We start from the raw sequence: 18179 nt of genomic DNA on the forward strand, positions 1-18179 counted from the left end.
AAATGTCTCATTATTACCTCATCAAACCCCGAGAGACGGATCTTTTTTTCTTCTTTTTATTTATTTATTTATTTGACGCTCTACGGGTACGCTTTTAGAGATACCTTAGATTTTACGAAATAAGGCTTTGTTCGGGAAAGTTGAAAAGGACCTTGGAAGGTAATAAAATTGTCATAGTTTAGTATTGTTTTAGTAGGTACGCTCTATCTGGTTCTTTTAAAGATTTTAAAGATTTCTCAATTATACCGCAATTAAAAACAAATTTTATTGGTTTTATTAATTGCCATATTCATTAGTTTCGTCCAAGGATTCTTCTAGTATTGCCTTCGTTTTGACACGCAGCAAATTTTAATAAAAACAGTAGCAGGATTTTTATATGTAAAGAATAATATATTTTATTGTAAAGTATGCTATATTTTTAAAGTGAAAAATTCTTATTATGCAATAACAAAGTTACAAAGAAATGAAGAAATTACAGTCTAAATTTCTTGGAATGAAAAGAACGAATATTTTTATTCAAGCAATAATAAAAATATTTTCTTACGAGACACTATTAATATTGCCTTATAAACACCCGTTAAACTATTTGTTACACATTTTGTAGAGCCCTTCTCTTTCTATCCTTAGTAAGACCCAATTAATGTTAGGGAAAAATAATCAGGTCCTTACCAAAGCCATATTAATTTTTCTGCTCAGGTCTCTCTGATTTTGATGAAATCGCACCTGGCAAAGTTAAGGTATGCCAATAGGACGAGCAACACTCGAAGACCAGCGAAGCACAACTCGGGCGGTTAACAATGCATTAAGATAAAAATCCACCTTTGGATTCTGATGTGCGTGTATTTTTGTGAAAGGTGTACATTATCGCATCATCACAAACACATCGAGAGCGATTACGATTTCCGAACGTGAGGAAGACTTCGATATCCTCGAGGCAGGAATACTACGAAATGTTCTCGCGTTTCTAGAACGATTCCCAGGGAACTTTACCGCGCACCTTCTCCATAGGCTTCACGTAAACGTTCGTCGCGAGTTCCGTCATTTCCGGCCAAGCGTCGGCTTGGGCTTGCTCCACCGCTTGGTCAACCTCCTTGTAGGTCGATTTTCGTATGTCCTGGTCGTGACAAAATTTAATTAGAGCGTTTATTATGAAATAATAATCGTTTCATGTTGCAAACTGAAACTTTTGGAGATGCAATTTCCGTCTCCATGGTACGTCGACCTATTTGCTCATTTTTTATTTACTTACGCAAATTATTCTTCCAACACACAATATTAAATCGAGCACTTATACCTCGATCTCTTCCTCGGTCATGAGCTCTTTCTGTACAACCAGTTGATTGAACAACATAATTGGATCTTGTTCGCTTTGCACAGACTTGATTTCTTCTCTGGTACGGTAACCTACACCAGGATCGCTCATGCTGTGCCCGAAGTAACGATAAGTTACGACTTCGATTATGATCGGTCCGTTACGGAGCGCGTAGTCGCGGGCGAAACGTATCGCTTCTCGCACGTCTACGATCTTCATTCCGTCTGCCTTTGTATGAAAGACACGATAAATATCTTATTAGACGTGATTATCAGGTACACTCTTATAGAAAAGTACCACTAGCTGCAATAAATCAGTCGCTGATTAAGTTATTGTTGTTCAATTGCAATTATAGTTTGCTTAGTAATTTTATTACTTATACGAGTATATTAAAATTAAAAATTTATTAAAGTTTATTAAAGTATATTAAAGTATTTATTAAAGTTTATTAAAGTATATTAAAATTAAAAAATCTATCTAGAACTCTAAAAAAATTTGCATTTTTTACATAATGAGGGGCGTCGTGAAGTTGGCCCTCCGATTTTTAAAATAGTATTTTCTCCACTTTAAATGACGGAACTCTTTTTATAAAGGTTTGCGAACTCTAGAACTCTGCGAGGGGCATTCAGAACTCTAATAATTTTTTTCAAATTTGAAGAATGAGGGGCCAACTTCACAGAGGTGGTGCGTCCGTGCCACGGAAGGGGTTAATATTAATCCATGGATATTTGGTCATTTACTAACAATAGACGCGACAATATTATTACAGCCGTTAATACTTTTCTGCAGTGGCGGTCGCGTTACTTTTATTCCCGGTATGAGGTCTCCGCGCGTATAGAGACGCGTGTTGGCGGAGTGCCGGTGCACAGCGGTGCCCATGCCATATTTGTTGTTCTCGCAGATGTAAACCACCGGGAGGTTCCACAGCTTCGCCATGTTCCATGCCTCGTAGATCTGGCCCTGAGACGCCGCGCCGTCTCCGTAGAGCGTGATGGACACGGCGCCCGTGCTGTTGTACTTGTGCGCCAACGCGATGCCGGTGCCAATCGGTACCTAATATCGCGAGACACCACTTTGAAATTCCGGCGTCCGCGTCCGCTCGCGCGCCAGCTCCATCATCGTTCACTCACCTGTCCGCCGACGATGCCGTCGCCGCCGTAAAAGCGCGGCGCGTACATATGCATGGAGCCGCCCTTGCCCTGGGAGGCGCCGGTTTTACGACCCATCAGTTCCGCGAGGACCGCGCGAACCGAGATATCGAACACCACGGCGAAGGAGTGACACCTGTACGCTGTGATGACGGTGTCTTCCTTGTGTATAGCCATTTTCAAGCCCACAGCCACGGCTTCCTGCGGAAGTTAGTACACGTTCGAATTTCAGCCCCGCACGGCTGAGTGTTCCGACGATGACGCCACCATTGTTTCGCGTCTCGCGAATAGGAGCCTTCAACAACAATATTTCAGTTTCTGCGATGCGACCTTATATTAGGTCATTAAATATGAAATGTCCGATTTCCTTAAGTTTTGACTAAGTTTGACAGTCGCATATCTCTGACCACCTTCACCTTTAAAGTTTTTGGTCTTTTTGTTGTTGTTGTTGTTGTGAAGGTATACATCATCACTCTTTCAAGTGCATGTTTTGCCTTGTGATTATCTTTCGAATTTGTTACAGCAATTTTTGTATAACTATGGATAAGTTGAAAGTTTATGTTATTTTCGAATATGAGTTCCGTCGTGGGACCAATGCAGTACAGACAACTCGAAATATTAACGAAGTGTTTGGCTAATGAACGTACGATACGTCGATGGTTTCGGTAGAAGTTTCGTTCTGGCGATTTTAATCTGGAAAATGAGCCACGTTGACGTGAGAGACCAGAGACCAAGGTGGATAATGACGAGCTGAAAGCTGCAGTGGAAGTGGATACATTTCCAGCTATGCGTGAATTAGCAGCAAGATTTAACGTTTACTATTCCAACGATATTGGATCACTTGAAACAAATCGGCAAGATAAAGAAGCTGGATAAATGGGTTCCGCATGAATTAAACGAGCGTCAGAAGAGAAGTCGTCTCGAAGCTTGCCTTTCTTCACTATCACGACGTAAAAGCGAACCATTTTTACATCATATTGTTACGTGCGATGAACAGCGGATTCTTTTCGACAATTATTCGGCAAGTATTCGGCACAATGATTGGATATGGATGAAGTGCCGAAGCACAGTCCGAAACCGAATATTCACAGAAGAAAGCTAATAGTGTCTGTTTGGTGGTCCAGCGTTGATATTATCCGCTACAACTTCGTGAAATCTGGTCGATCGATTACAGCGGATGTCTATTGTAACTAACTAGGCGAAATAATGAGGATGCTTGCGATCAAGCAGCCGAGATTGATCAATAGACACAAGTAAGACTCCTCTTGCAAGACAACGTTCGACCACACGTGTCACACAACAACGTTGCTCAAACTACAGGAGCTGAACCTGAAAACTCTCTGTCACCCACCGTATTCACCAGACCTTGTACCAGACCTTGTACCAACTGACTATCACTTCTTCCAGGCACTGGACCATTTCTTGCAAGGAAAAATATTTAATTCTCAACAAGCTGCGGAAAACGTTTTTCGCGATTTCATCGTCACCTGCACTTCGGGCTTCTTCGCTGCTGGCGTAAATAAGCTGCCGTTAAGACGGTAGAACTATGCCGATAGGATTAATTGTACTATTTCTAGTTTGAGATATAATAAACCTAACCTAACTTTTGATTCGAAATCGGACATTTTATACTTAACGATCTAATACCTGGTGGGAGGGAGCTCTCCGGATAATTCAGAAAGTTTAATTACACAAGTGGAGTTGCTTTCCCCAGCTTTTGACCTCAACAAGTCCTCATACCTGACCGGTGTACAAGTGCAGGAAGCCGTTGATGAGTCGCAATCGGTACAAGTCCGCGGCTCTGTTCTCCATCCGACGTATGTAATTCATCGTCCTCAGGGCATACGTGGCCTCCTCCTTGCTCAGAGTCGACTTCTCAGGTGGTCCTTCGTCCAGACGATACAGGTCGAATTTCTGCGAGAGAGGAAAATGAGAGATAAATAGATGAATATGCTGTAGAACCAACATTCTAGAACTGTGCAAGAAAATTATGTACTAAAAGTTTTTGCTATAATATATAAGTAAGGTAATTATTAAATAATATACATTATACCAAATATATTTCGTTCAAAATGTATATATAGTCGGAGCGTTTAGACATTTCATTCAAGCGGTCGTTTAAGAGCGAAATTTAAGTGTAGTAAAAATAATATAATTATTGTGCTTTCTTGGTGCAAATATTTGAAAAAGTCTTGCTTAGATGCTGTTCGACTCGAAAGAGAAAGGAGAAGAGAAAGAGAGAGGGAGGGAAAAGAGAGGAACAAGAGAGGATTTAATTTTTAGAAGGAGAGAAATAAAAATCCTTCTATCTAAAATCAATAAAGTTCGTCAGATCGTACCGATTCTACAACGGTTTCTTGGACGAGCCCACGATAGAGTGCGAGTAAATGGTTTTGCATTTTGACACTGTATCGGTAACATGGTAATCTTGCTTTCGTCCATATCGAGTGCATTCTCTGAATGTCCTTCTGTTGTTACCGAAGGGACAGTTTCCTCAAAGACTTCACGGATCGAGAAGCAACGGGTTGATGTTGATTTCCTCGAGTCGACGCTTGTCATAAAATAACAATGTTACGTGGATCGATTTACGTGGCACGTGACATGCTTGTCATTTTTGTTATATATATTTTTCTCGTCGTTTCTTGATTCTTCTTCGGAAGCTGAAGTAATTATTTTTCACGCAATGAGTGTAGAGATCAGGCGTATCGCATTTGTCGCAATTCGATTAGTCGCGACGAAATGACGATCGTGTCGATTTCTAAGTGTCGGAAATTCATTCATTTAACTGAAATAAAGTGGAGGTATCAAAGGGACAACGACGCGGCCAAATGGATCTGTCATAATTGCAGGAGATCTATCTATGGAGATCTATGAGGATTTCTATTTAAAAAATTCCAAGTGACTTTACCGTAACCTTGATGACGCTCTTCAACGTCACATGTGCGATGCGTCACCTGAAACTCTATAACTTCTTTATTTAAGATTTTCTTTCTATTCTGCATATTTTTTAAATTATTTAGGTGGCCTGTTTTAAGTGCCTCACCCTGTATACATCAAGTACGAATTGTTCCGAAGGAAGCGCTTTACCTTCTCGAATCAATTCCAGAATTTTTTACGCAAAGGGTGCTTCTAGAAATAACTTTTAAAGTCGATCACACAAATCGTACGTATAGAATACGTTTAATTAAAACCGTTACCTTTTGTATTAGTTATTTCTACTAATTATTCGTTTAATATTAATATCGCATCGCCGTATATAAGATAAAAGGATATAGGAAAGTCAGTTTCCCCGACATTCTGTGTGTGTTTTCTTTAACTCTGAAAATAAATCTATACTGACTCACTTTTTCGTGTATAAAATAAAAAACCTGATGTGTACATCTCAAATTTTTTGTACTAACTATTGTACGCAAGTCTCGATAAAATTAAGAACGAATTAAAAACGAGACACATTCACTCGCAGTCTCGCCGGCATTTAACATCCAAGAGAGGAGAAGAGATAGGCACAAAAAAGTGTGCTATTACTTATCGAACCAACAGTAAGCGTCCCAGTTACCGGCTCGTGATTAAAGAGGTGCCGTCCTCTCTATTTTCTTTTAGAGTAAACATGCAAACTTTGTTCATAAATCTTCTCCCCTATAGGGACCGAAGAATTCCAAGACTCACCGTACTTATAACAGATACGTCGACTCTCCCGGCGGGCAGTTTGTACAAGTGCTCTCTTTCAGGCTGGATGAGAAATATTACGTTTAGGTAGCACAAAGAATTTGAAATTGAACGTATGAATAATGATGAGCGTGACACCATCGTTGACTGTGTCTTTTCAGTGATGTTGTTTTCAGCTACGCGAATCGCTATGTCGAAGGGAATTTAACACGCATTACATACGTATGACGCACTGATCCTCGCAAGAAACCAACGTCACGCATGTGTAAATGGCATTAATTTCATTCATTTTATATCCATATAAATAAACTGAATTTTAATTTTTTACGTATCAATGAGTTATCTTACAACGAGGACAGCGAGCGAATATTAAATCTCGGTTGTTTCATCACGATAATCGAACAAGTTCGGATTTTTAGAGATAATTAGAGGTGAGTGTTAATTGCTTAAATTGTTTTGCAATATTACACAAAAATATAAGGAAATATGTTGTGAAATGTTTCAGAATAAAACGGTGGTAGAGCGAGCGTGTTCAAAAATATTTGATTATTTTGATGATTGTGTGTAAAAGTGCGCCGGACCAAAAATATTGGAATTAAATCAAATTTTGAAGGAAGAAGTCACGAGTTTAACTGATTTCTAAACAGGGAATGCGAGAAGGACGATCCGACGAAGTATAATCTTCATGCGGAAATGGCAAATTTCGACGAAAAATAATTATATATGATAACTATAAATTATTAATTATAAATAATTATATATGATAATTATAAATAAACTTTTTTCCTATATAGCCATGTATAATTATATATAATTCTTTTTCATCGGGATGCTTTGAACGCACACGAGCGAGTGGTGTAGAACTTGCAAACCAAGTCATACGTGAAAAAGCTTCGAGGAATCAAAAGCCGTATTAATAATTAATATGAGACTTAAAACTTAGATGAGACACTCAAATTTAAATTTAGAGTTGGATACAGGTCTTTCGAGTAAATCGCGATTACAAAAATGTCGCATATACATATATTATATGGTTCTAATAAAACACTTAAATCTAATTCTAAAAAATCTGCTCGAACAAAAGGATCATATATAATTATATAAAATCATATATAGTTACAAATAAATTCTATATTATAATATATATGGCTCATATTTGAATTTTGTTTCTATACTGCAACATATACAGGGTGTCCGGGATCTTTTGGAAACAAAGATTAATCAGATCGAACTGAGAAGTCCTTTACCATTTTGCAAATAAGTAGGTAAATTTTCAAATTATCGATTAAAACAGCCTCTAAATGTGGTCATTTCCAATCCTTAATAACTTAATAGCTATTGCGATTTTTGCAAAATGATACTTGACTTTTCTTCGCAGTTTGATCCGATTAATCTTCACAATTTTTCGTTTCCAAAAAATCCTGGACATCCTGTATATAGTTACACGCAAATTCTATACTATAGTATGACTACTATAATATGGCTCATATTTGAATTTTGTCTCTATATGTCACGACATACTTAATTGTATATAACTATACATGTCCATACGGAAAAAATGTTGCTGAATGAGAAGAAGAGATATTTCCATTCAATTAAACATAAGCAGTTTCATCAACTATATTTATACAATAACATTTTTTTCCGTGCAGATATGCATAATTATAATTACAGACGATGGTTATACAGAGAGACAAAATTCATATATAATACTCGTATCATACCCGTTTTTAATAATTACATAAAATATCTCGGAAGAAATGTGCTGTTTGAAGAAATGTTTCAGACATAAGTCGCTTAGTTTTAAGGAAGTTTTAAGGAAGCAACAACACAGAGGCCTCGATTTGATCTTGTTCGGACTTTTGCTTGAAACGTTTCTCCGAACAATGTATTTTTCCGCGATGTTTCAGGTAGACATTTAAAGTGGGTCAATCTATATATAATTACTTTTCTCGGAAGAGAGTATTTCGCACTTGGAGTAAGTTTCAAGTAACGACTTCTAACACGAGCCCGCGAAAAAATCGTCGAATTAAATCGTCTTCCTGCCAGAGAAATCGCGCGTCAGACTAATCGGACGAGGAGGACGAGGAGGGCGTTCCGACAGCGCGATCTTCTTCACACGGAAAGGATAAATGATTTGTCGCGATAACGGGGACGAGCGAGTGGTGCGAAACTTACAAGCCGTGTCGTATCTCATCGAACGGAGGAGATACGCGATCGCGTCCCGCCACCATTGACGCGAATCTCGCTTCTGCGAGTCGCGCACGTGCGGCGGCAGCAATCTTTCGTCTTGAACGATGTATCGCCTGTGACGGGGACATATCTGACGTTTGTTCGAAGTCCGCGATATCGACGAGTGCGTAGGCGCTGCCACGCGATCTATCTCGACCTGTGCAGTAGTTGAAGAAACAAATTAGAACTCTGAGCGTCGCTCGTTAAAACCCGAGGCGGCTCGACGTGCCTCGACGAGGAGGCTCGCGGTTTGTTGATTGTTCGTGGAACGACGCGACGCGTCGAGATGGCCAAACTTGCGGGGATAGATTTAAAAGTGTGTCTGCTATGAATTCTTGTCGGAATTCTTGTCAGCTTGCTGACGGAAAATAAAATGATGGCGGAGAATAGGAGGAATCGAGCAGGACCTGTCGTCCTGTCACGATTTTGGTGCGATACTTTGTGTGTTAAGATTCTTGTGCATTCAATCGTCAAGAATTAATTTAGGCCAATCGAGCAGGATCAGCGATATGTTCCGTATGAATGCAATCATATTGCCAAGGATTAATTTAGGCTAATGAGAGCTGCATAAGGATGTTTTTTTTCAGGATATTGAATAATTTTTAAAAATATATTAACGGGATATAGGATCGAAGGACGACTAAGAAAAGCTCGGCGTGTACGGTGCGTCACCGATATTATTATCAGCTATTATTATAGAACACTATTATTATAAAAAGAAATGATTTTCGCCACTGACGTTTCTTCGCAGCTTTTGACTTAGGGGTATGATTTGAAGATTTTGCAAGAGATGGCACTATATGTCAGTTTTGTCAAAGATATATTCCAATCGCAGCTATTGTTTCTTAATGTTTTAATATTAATCCATGATATTTAGTCATTTACTAATAGTAGACGCAATAAAAATCCTGTTGATACCATCTTAAAAATGGAGCTTCCTAAAGAGCATTTTCGATATGCGTTGCTTTTGTTTTTTCGTTGAAATATGACAATGCGTATACGTACTTTGGCGCGTTTCGAGCCCTTGCGAGCCCTGACTCGCAACACTTCGCATGCCGGCGACACGTCGACCTTCTGCTTCGGACTTCGCTCCTTATCGGAGTCGCCGAACAGTCCCTTCGACTCTGCCACTTTGATCATAAAGAGCGAGTCAAACTGCATCATCTCCTTTCGCTTGATTATGGCGATGAAACAGCCGGGATCCAACATGTGCTCGCTGTCCTCGCCGTAGATCTCATCGATGCTCCCGACTTCGAACAGATCGCTATCGGGGATCTGACGGTGATCCGATTAGCGTTAATGGCAATTAGCGGCATCATCGGCAGATAGGATAGCAGAATCAACATTGAAAATCGACGCGTTACGTACATATATTACAGTTGCATTCTTTTCCGATGAATTGATTAATAACGGCGTTATTCTTTCTCGTTATATTAGTAATAGAAAAAAATATTTATTTCATGAATATTAATAACGTATTTACGGTTTTTTTTTCAAATCGTAGTTTGTCATGGAAAAGATTATTTAGCCTATTGACGTACAAAAATTTAGATTCAAGTGAACATGTTATTAGTATCGATCACCGGATAAATATTTATCATTAACGTAACAAAATTATATTTTCGGAGACAAAAACAATTATTATTTTTGTCATTAAGTGATGAGAGGTTTTTCTTCAAAGGATAACAAGAGAAAGAGAAAGGGAAAGAAAATGAAACGAATTATTTTAAAAATATGACTTTCCTAACCTTCTCTCTCTCTCTCTCTCTCTCTCTCTCTCAGATAAATCGTCATCGTTAATATTGATTGAGTAGCAAATATCTATGATGACATCTTACGATGATGTCTGTGATGGTCGACGTCTCGTCTTCGTCCTCCTCCTGCTTCTGTCGTGATTGAACCTCCAGTTGTTCCCGCGACTGTTCTGGTTTCGGACTCGTGACAGCTTTTGCCAATTTTGGGACTCTCCCAGCGCTCTCCTTGGACACTGTTTTTCTCTTTACCTGGAAAATAATGGAGAACATTTTCTTTATGAAGCAAAAGTCGGACACGCGACGCACAAAGCACGGAAACTCTTTGACAGCAATAAATAATCGAGGAGTATATGAGATTTCTGAAATAACTAATTTTTTCCTGCGTTGAAACTTCTGGATCTTTGAATGGAAACTTTCCAGATCGTTTTATTGTGCCCACAAAACATCTGCAGATAAATCTAAGATTATAAGATAAATCTAAGATTATAAGATAATCTAAGATCTTAAATATAAAATTCAACTGTCTTAAGTGAGGAACTCGAGTACATTTCATTTGCTTTACTCGACATTTTCTCCAGTGTTTACTTTCCTTTTTTCTTTTGCTTAATGTAATATACAGGTTTCATATTTAAAGTTTACTTATTATTTTATTTTAGATATACATATATATATTCTTGAAACTAAATAGAATAAAAAAGTCTAGTACTATTTTTTCTTTCGACAAATAGTTAGTGAGATATTGTAAGTTAAATGTTGAAAATGTTTTACCAAGTTTTCCTTAAATATCTCAAAAAATATTAGGCGATTAAAAAAAAATGTTTCAGACAAAAGTTCTTTAAATTAATTGGCAGAAAAAGATGATATAATAAAACATTGGAATTTTTATTTAAGAAAAGTAAGTAATCAGTGAATATCTCGAAAATGGCGTCATCTGTAAGCAAAATGACATAGTTGTTTTATGTCCGCTTTAAAACCATACAACTTTTGTCTGAAACGTTTCTTAGTATCTTTCATATTTTTCGAGATTATTATTATTTTCTTTTTTAATTTTAGGAAAAAGGATTGAGCATAATATATTTCAAATAATTTAGATATTTACGCTTTTTAGATATTTATATTTTTATATGTAAATATCTCTCTTCTTAAGTGTTTTGAATATTTTACTCAACATGAATCTAAAATATAACTAAAATTACAAGAAAAAAAACTTTGGGACCACAGCCAGTAGAAAAATAGGAAAAATCTATTTGAATTTCTCGCTTTTGAAAATCGCACTTTTTAAACATTATTTTTAACACCTTTTGGTACTTCTAATCCGAATATTCGTAGATTTCCCAATCGGAATACATGCTTTTTTATTAGCAAAAATTAATCTACTCTCTCAAAGTGAATCAGTGAAACTGTCAATGCATAATCGCTGATGGACAGTGAGTTTTACTGATTCACTTTGAGAGAGTAAAATCCTAATTAGATTCCAGGATATTTTCTACCGAAGATTTCACGTCAAAGCTCATTACACTCACTGGGTGCTCGCGAATGTATTTCTCCGTGGCAATTTGATTGGCATACTCCACGACCCGTTGGATCATCTCCGTGGTCTCGGACGGCAGGATCGTGTGCACTTCGTATATCAGAAACTGTATGTTCGGTCTCGTCAGTGCGTACTTGAGCGTCGAGAATTGCTCGGCCAAGAGGGCGCGCGGCTGCTTGGTCGCGGCTGTGTCGCTGGTCAACGATTCCAGCAAACCGGTATCGCCGCCACGAGCAACCGCCAGGTCGACGATGTCCTTGATGCCGGTGTAGCTACACGGAGGAGTCGCCAAGACGACGGTCGCCCTCTCCAGCTCTATGGACGGCGGTGGCGACACGTATCTGGAGATAAAACGCGACGTTCGCGGGGTCTGTAAGGTCGCGACGACGACTTCTCGAATCGATACGCAGAGAACATTTTATAGCAGGCGAAACGTAACAAGACTGAGCAGAATTTCTATCAGAGACGCCGTAATATCCTCTCCGTGTAAATTGCGCGTGTAATTCTGTTATTCGCCGCATTACTTCTCTGAGTAGATTCTACATTGTTGCAGAGTGATGCCCAGGGTGCTGAGGTAGTTCTCGTACTCGCAGCGGCGATCGCCGGCGTCGAAGGCCAACAGTCTACCGGCGCCCTCAATGTCGGCCAGGAGGCCCGCCAAGTAACCGCTATGACGCGGCGCAATCGAGTGTGTGAGGACCACAGGACCGCAAAGACGCGCCACTCTTATCGCCTGCGCCAACGTGGCCGCTCCAAGGCACAGCGACCTTTCCTAAGTAGGTAAAAGTCCTTGTCATCTGTTACACGATTTCTCACTCTTGGAGTCAGCAAAGTTATTTTGAAAAAGTCACTCTCGTCTTCAGACGCTTGGCAAGAGAAACTTGTTGCCGTTACTCGTTACCCGTTTCAAAAAATAATTCGTTATTATCCTCGATATTGGGGTGGTAAACCCATACAATACAAAAAGTTGCAGCAACATCGTTGCTACGACGTTGCAACGTTGCTGCAATGTTGCTGCAACTTTTGTGCAGTACGGGAATTTTCCTTACAATTTCTGTTTGCAACTGTGATTGCGTAATCATCAGTGGTGTGGATGAAAAAACGTCGTTGAGAAGTCGCTATTGCAAAAAGTGACTCGTAACGGTGATGACGTTACAAGCGACGTGTTACTTCTTAATCCTGCTCAATGCTGAATTACCAACCCCTTAAGGTGACCGGCTTATTTTTCTTCGTGGTCCAATATTATTTATAGACCATTGTCAAAACACAAAGTAACTCGCAAAGCAATAAGAAAAGATCCAGCTAGCGAAATACGAGCTTTCTGTGTCATCAATAGTGATTATTATTTTTCCTAACCGTACTTTTGCTTGTTTTTTCGTTCATACTTACCAGGAAAACGAACCGGTGATCGCGAACCAAATCGGACACGGCGAGGTTCTCTCGCGTCTTGTCGTGCAGATTGATCATCTTCGGGCAGATCGGATCGAAAACGTAGTCGTTCCTGTTCAACTCCTGAATATCGTTGCACAGCTTGAGCTTCAGCTTCGACATGTCTCTGACGAATTCATTCTTACTGGCCACTCTCATGGTGTTGATCCAGCCGGAGGCAATCGCGCCTTCGTCGACCCAGCTTATTCCTTCGGCGATGCGCAAGTGCATCGGTAGCAGCTCGTCTAAATGGAGGCAGAGCAGATGTAAAATATATGCCAAGAGAGATCGAAGTTTTGAAGCAAAGAACACTGTTGTTTTACAAGTTGTTTACCGAGAGTGTCGAGAATAACAAATTGATTAAATTTTTTCAACGTGTAATTCGTTACTCGAAATTTTACTGCCGTAGCTGTTAGCCTCGAGAAGAAAAATTCAAGATCGAGAGAGTTATATATTTTGGGAAAATAACGCTTTATCGTTATTATTTTTCAAGTTATCGATTAAAAGAGCTTCTAGATGGTCTGGTCATTTTCAATCACCAATAACTTAATAACTATTGCGATCTTTGCGAAATGGTACATGACTTTTCTTCTCAGTTTGACCTGATTAATCTTCACAATCTTTTGCTTTCAAAAGGACACCCGGACACATTGTATACAGGGTGCTAAATTCCAAACGTAACAGATAAAGAATCTCGAAAACTATGAAAGATATTGAGAAAAGCTGAAACATGTATTCTATGATTTCGAAGGGGAAAGAGAATGGTATTATCAGTTTTTTATTTGGATTTTCAAGGTCAGTTGAAGGTCAACTTAATTTTTTAAAATGGAAAGCCCAATTTTTTATTATATCTTCTCTCTCTACCAATTAATTTTAACAACTTTATCGACCTTTGGATGTTTCAAAATTATTAAATTAACAAAAGTTAAGGCATTGTTATAGTAATATATTTTTGATAGTGAATAAAGTAAAAAAGTCTTATTTTTTAAGTATTATTTTAAGTATTATTTTAAGTATTATCTTATTTTTAAAGTATTATTTTTTCTTTCGACGAATAGTTAGCGAGATATCGTAAGTTAAATGTTGAAAAAATTACCAAGTTTTCCTTAAATATTTAAAAAAATATTAGGCAAATGAGAAAATGTTTCAGACAAAAGTTGTTAAAATTAATTGGTAGAAAAAGAAGATATAATATAAAATTGGGCTTTCTATTTTAAAAAATTAAGTTGACCTTCAACCGACCTTGAAAATGCCCACCAAATAAAAAACTGATAATGCCATTCTCTTGCCCCTTCGAAATCATGGAATACGTGTTTTAGCTTTTTTTAATGTCTTTCATAGTTTTCGAGATTTTTTACCTGTTACGTTTGAAATTTAGCACCCTGTATAAATGCACTCCACATTACAAATCTATGGACGCCGATAACTTTTCTTATTCTTATAAGCGAGTTAAGTCCGTTTCACACTGTCATGTAAAAACTACAAGGTGGTCTGTAGGAAGTTTTTCCAATGGACGATTGCGACCAATGTGTTGACTCATTTGCATCAGAAGTGGATATATCCGTTAATTTCGTCCGGCCGTTATATTATGGAAGCTTATACAGGGTGAGGCACGTAAAACAGGCCATCTGAATAACTTTGAAAATACATAAGATAGAAAAAAATATGAAATACATAAGTTGTAGGGTTTTGTAGTGACGCATCATATAGCAATTATATTATTGCTACTTGATGTTCGCCGGAATATTTTTACATCTCCTGACGAGATGAGACGAACTGAGAAATTTTGAGACTATATAGGAGTGTGTTGCAATTGAGAATTGAAAGTAACCAAGACTGAGCGCCGAGCCGCCGATACGAAGACGCGAGATACTCGCCGCCAAGTGCGTCTTCGCCTTCAAGAGAGCATCCTCGACGTCTTTCAGGCCGACAGTCTGGAACGACATGAAAAAAATTTCTATCAAATATGAGAGATTTTCACATACGACTCCAATAATGTAATTCACTTCTGGTGAAGGTGTCTTGACAAAGTGAACGCATACTTGCTTGTTTATTACTGCCGCTTTTAACATAATTAAATTGCCGATTCCTCCAGGGTTACGTTAAAATAACGCGTTATTTGCGAAAAATACTGTTATCTTTATAATTTATCGTCCCCGATATAATAACTTGATAATTTGACGTTATTTCTTTCCCTGTTAGCAACGATAACGGTAGTACAATTGCATTTTTTGATCGACACCCATATAGCACAGAAGTTGCAGCAATATTGCTGCAATATTGCAACATTGCTCCAACATTGCAGCAACGTTTTTTTCAACTCTGCGTGTTGTGTTCAGAGTTACCTTGCGTATTGAAAAGAACATGGGTACACAAAATGGACGACGGGGATTGCAATAATTCGTTATTTCTTGAGTAACAATAGCGGTAACGAGTTTTCTTTTCTCAGTAGGTAACGAATAACGGTAACGTATTATTTTCCAAAAGCAACTCTCGACCCTGAATTCCTCTCAACAACGACAGTTACCTAACCGGATCCTAACCGGAAGTACGAGACATTTACTGGAGTCGTACTACAAGAACGAGGAAGGACGGGCGACACTTCGACTCTGACAAACCTTGAATATCTTCTCCCGAATCATAAGTGCGCTGCCATCGCGTCGGCGTGCGAATTTTCTTCCCTGCATGTCGTACAGCAACAACCAAACTACCCTCTCGCGTTGCTTCAGAGCGCCGTTCTCGTACCAAAATCCTCCGTCCTCGAGCGTGCGATTCAAGATATTCCTGTCTGAAAAATTCGCAATTCGCGACAGGCTCGAGTATCGCGTGTACTCCGTGCCGTGGCGCTTGCTTTCCATCCGTATAGTACAAAAGTTGCAGCAACATTGCTGCAACTTTGCCGCAGTATTGAAATATTACAGCAACGTTGCAGTAAGAGGGAGAGGGAGAAAGTGTGCATACAGCACAGAAATTGCAGCAACATTGCTTTTGTGCTGTATGAGTATTCTCTCCCTCTCCTTCTTGCGAAGAAACGCGAGAAGATCCACATTCGGGTGAACAACAAAAAATGCCTCATATCCGTAAGAATGAAGGAATGAAAGAAAAGGGGAGAAGGAGAGAGAGAGAGAGAGCTCTCTTTCTCTCGGCTTAAGGTGACTCGTTGTACTCGGAAGCAACGGCGGTGCTCCTCCTAGCTCGTCGCACGACTCAAAATGCTCACATCTCAGAACGTCGTACACCAGGCCGAAGACGCGCCTCATCTCGGCCTCGTTGGCGTAACTCGGCGAGGGCTGCGTATTTTGAAGGACCTTGGCCGCCAAGAGGATGTCGTTGAGGCGCCAGCCAGGCTCCACGCAGGCCTCCGTCATCGAACCACCGGTGCCCGATATAGCGTTTAAGGAGACGATGGTGTCCAGGCTCTTCTCGCTCCTCCCTTTCGGCAGAGAACCTTTTTCCCTCGGCTGCCATTCCCAATCCTGCGAGTCCTTCCGGCTCATACGCCGTTCGGGTTCCGTCCTCAAAGGCAAAATCCTTGTTTAATTCTCTCGTAGGCTGATCAACCTACGATGTATATATGACGTGAAATGTAGCGGTTAAGATGTTCTCGACATTGCCTAACCTCAGTTTGTCTAATTATCGGTCACGATGATGTGCAGGAAACGTCAGCTTCTCGCGGCGAGTCTGCGATTTAGTCGAGGTGTAAAATAAGAATGTGACGGTGAGGCATATTGCTCTGGATTAATTGTTAAATAAGGATCACTACATTTGGATTGCGCGGTTCTCAGTTGATACTTTGGCGCGTCATTGATCGGGGCAGCATGTGAAGCGATGTGTTAGCGGATTTAGAAGGACGTATTCATTTGTCCGAAGCGGTTGCGATTTCCTTTCTAAGGAGTATACGTTCTCCGTTTCTCGCCAACCAAATTATTAGAAATGTGCGAACTATTCGAACTCGAATCGAATCGAATCGAATCTAATGTAATTCGATTCGATTCGAATCCGAATAATTCGAAAATCTCGAATCGCGAAGATTCGAATACGAATCAAATATATTAGCGTTTGTGCGTATCAGTTATAAAACGGGCCATCTGGGCCTGTATATTTGAACCCTTAACTTATTTTTAATTAATTATTAATTAATAATGTTTAATTACCGTTTAATTGGTTTAATATCGTTAATAATTAATAACTTAATTATAAATTACTATAAATATTTAAATATATATTTTATTTTAAGATAATATTACAATATTAATATTCCCTTTCAAATTAAAATCTTCCATCATTATTTGCACGTTTGATATTCATGTTAAATTTTTTAATGGTTCGATTCGATTTGATTCGAATTCGAATGAAATTTCATAGATTCGATTCGATTCGAATTCGAATTTAAAAAATGAGATTCGATTCAATTCGATTCGACATAAAAATTCTTGATTCGCACATCTCTACAAATTATTTTATAAATTTACTTGTTAAATAAATTTAATATAATAAATAATTATAATTCTATTTCTTTTAAGAATTATATTTAATAATTACTTTAATAGTTCTATTTCCTTTGATATGTTAATTTTACTGTTACTTGATGTTCACCAGGGTAATTTTTACTTGAATTATCTCGGCTTACGTGTATCGTGTTCCCACGCGAATATATTGTTAAAACTGAAAAAGATCCCTAAGGAGATGAATTTACGGACCAACTAATTTAATTGTGATTATCAACGTAATATGTGATATATCGCAAAAAAATTACGATTATTGGAAAGGATAACAACGTCCATGTTCATCGCATCGGCTTACCTTTTATCTTCAGTTTCAGCGTCCTTCTCCCTCTGCAACTCAACGAGACTGTGATAGACTCGGTGACGCCACTCCTCATTGCTCGGCAATATTAAATCCTCGAGCTCCTTGTTGCGTCCCTCGTTGCTGAGAAAATCGCGGCTCGGTAGTTGCGTCGTGAGGAGCAAGCGAAATATCCTCGCGTAGAGGGTGAACAGACTGGTCTTACGAACATCGGTATTGAGTACGTCAGTTTCGATGTCCTCGGGAGACCTCTCCAATTTCACCGGCTCGTCCAGCAGATCGCTAGTCGTCATCGTCCTTAA

The 18179-nt window shown here is 39.0% G+C and overlaps 1 protein-coding gene across 1 annotated transcript; it reads right to left on the reverse strand.

Annotated features, from left to right (window-relative positions):
- Positions 1-963: 963 nt before the first annotated feature.
- LOC105187395 (uncharacterized) lies at positions 964-18170 on the reverse strand. The gene is made up of 14 exons (XM_019843281.2): positions 17875-18170; positions 16292-16587; positions 15690-15859; positions 14903-15005; positions 13033-13316; positions 12168-12415; positions 11636-11984; positions 10197-10361; positions 9364-9633; positions 4201-4374; positions 2443-2661; positions 2117-2365; positions 1295-1540; positions 964-1114 (listed from the first exon to the last, which is right to left on the reverse strand). Exons 1-14 carry the CDS (start codon positions 18168-18170, stop codon positions 965-967), a joined length of 3219 nt encoding a protein of 1072 aa, XP_019698840.1. The 3' UTR covers position 964.
- Positions 18171-18179: the final 9 nt, after the last annotated feature.

Source organism: Harpegnathos saltator, unplaced genomic scaffold, assembly GCF_003227715.2.
Source record: "Harpegnathos saltator strain DR-91 unplaced genomic scaffold, Hsal_v8.6 scaffold8, whole genome shotgun sequence".
Classification (NCBI taxonomy): domain Eukaryota; kingdom Metazoa; phylum Arthropoda; class Insecta; order Hymenoptera; family Formicidae; genus Harpegnathos; species Harpegnathos saltator.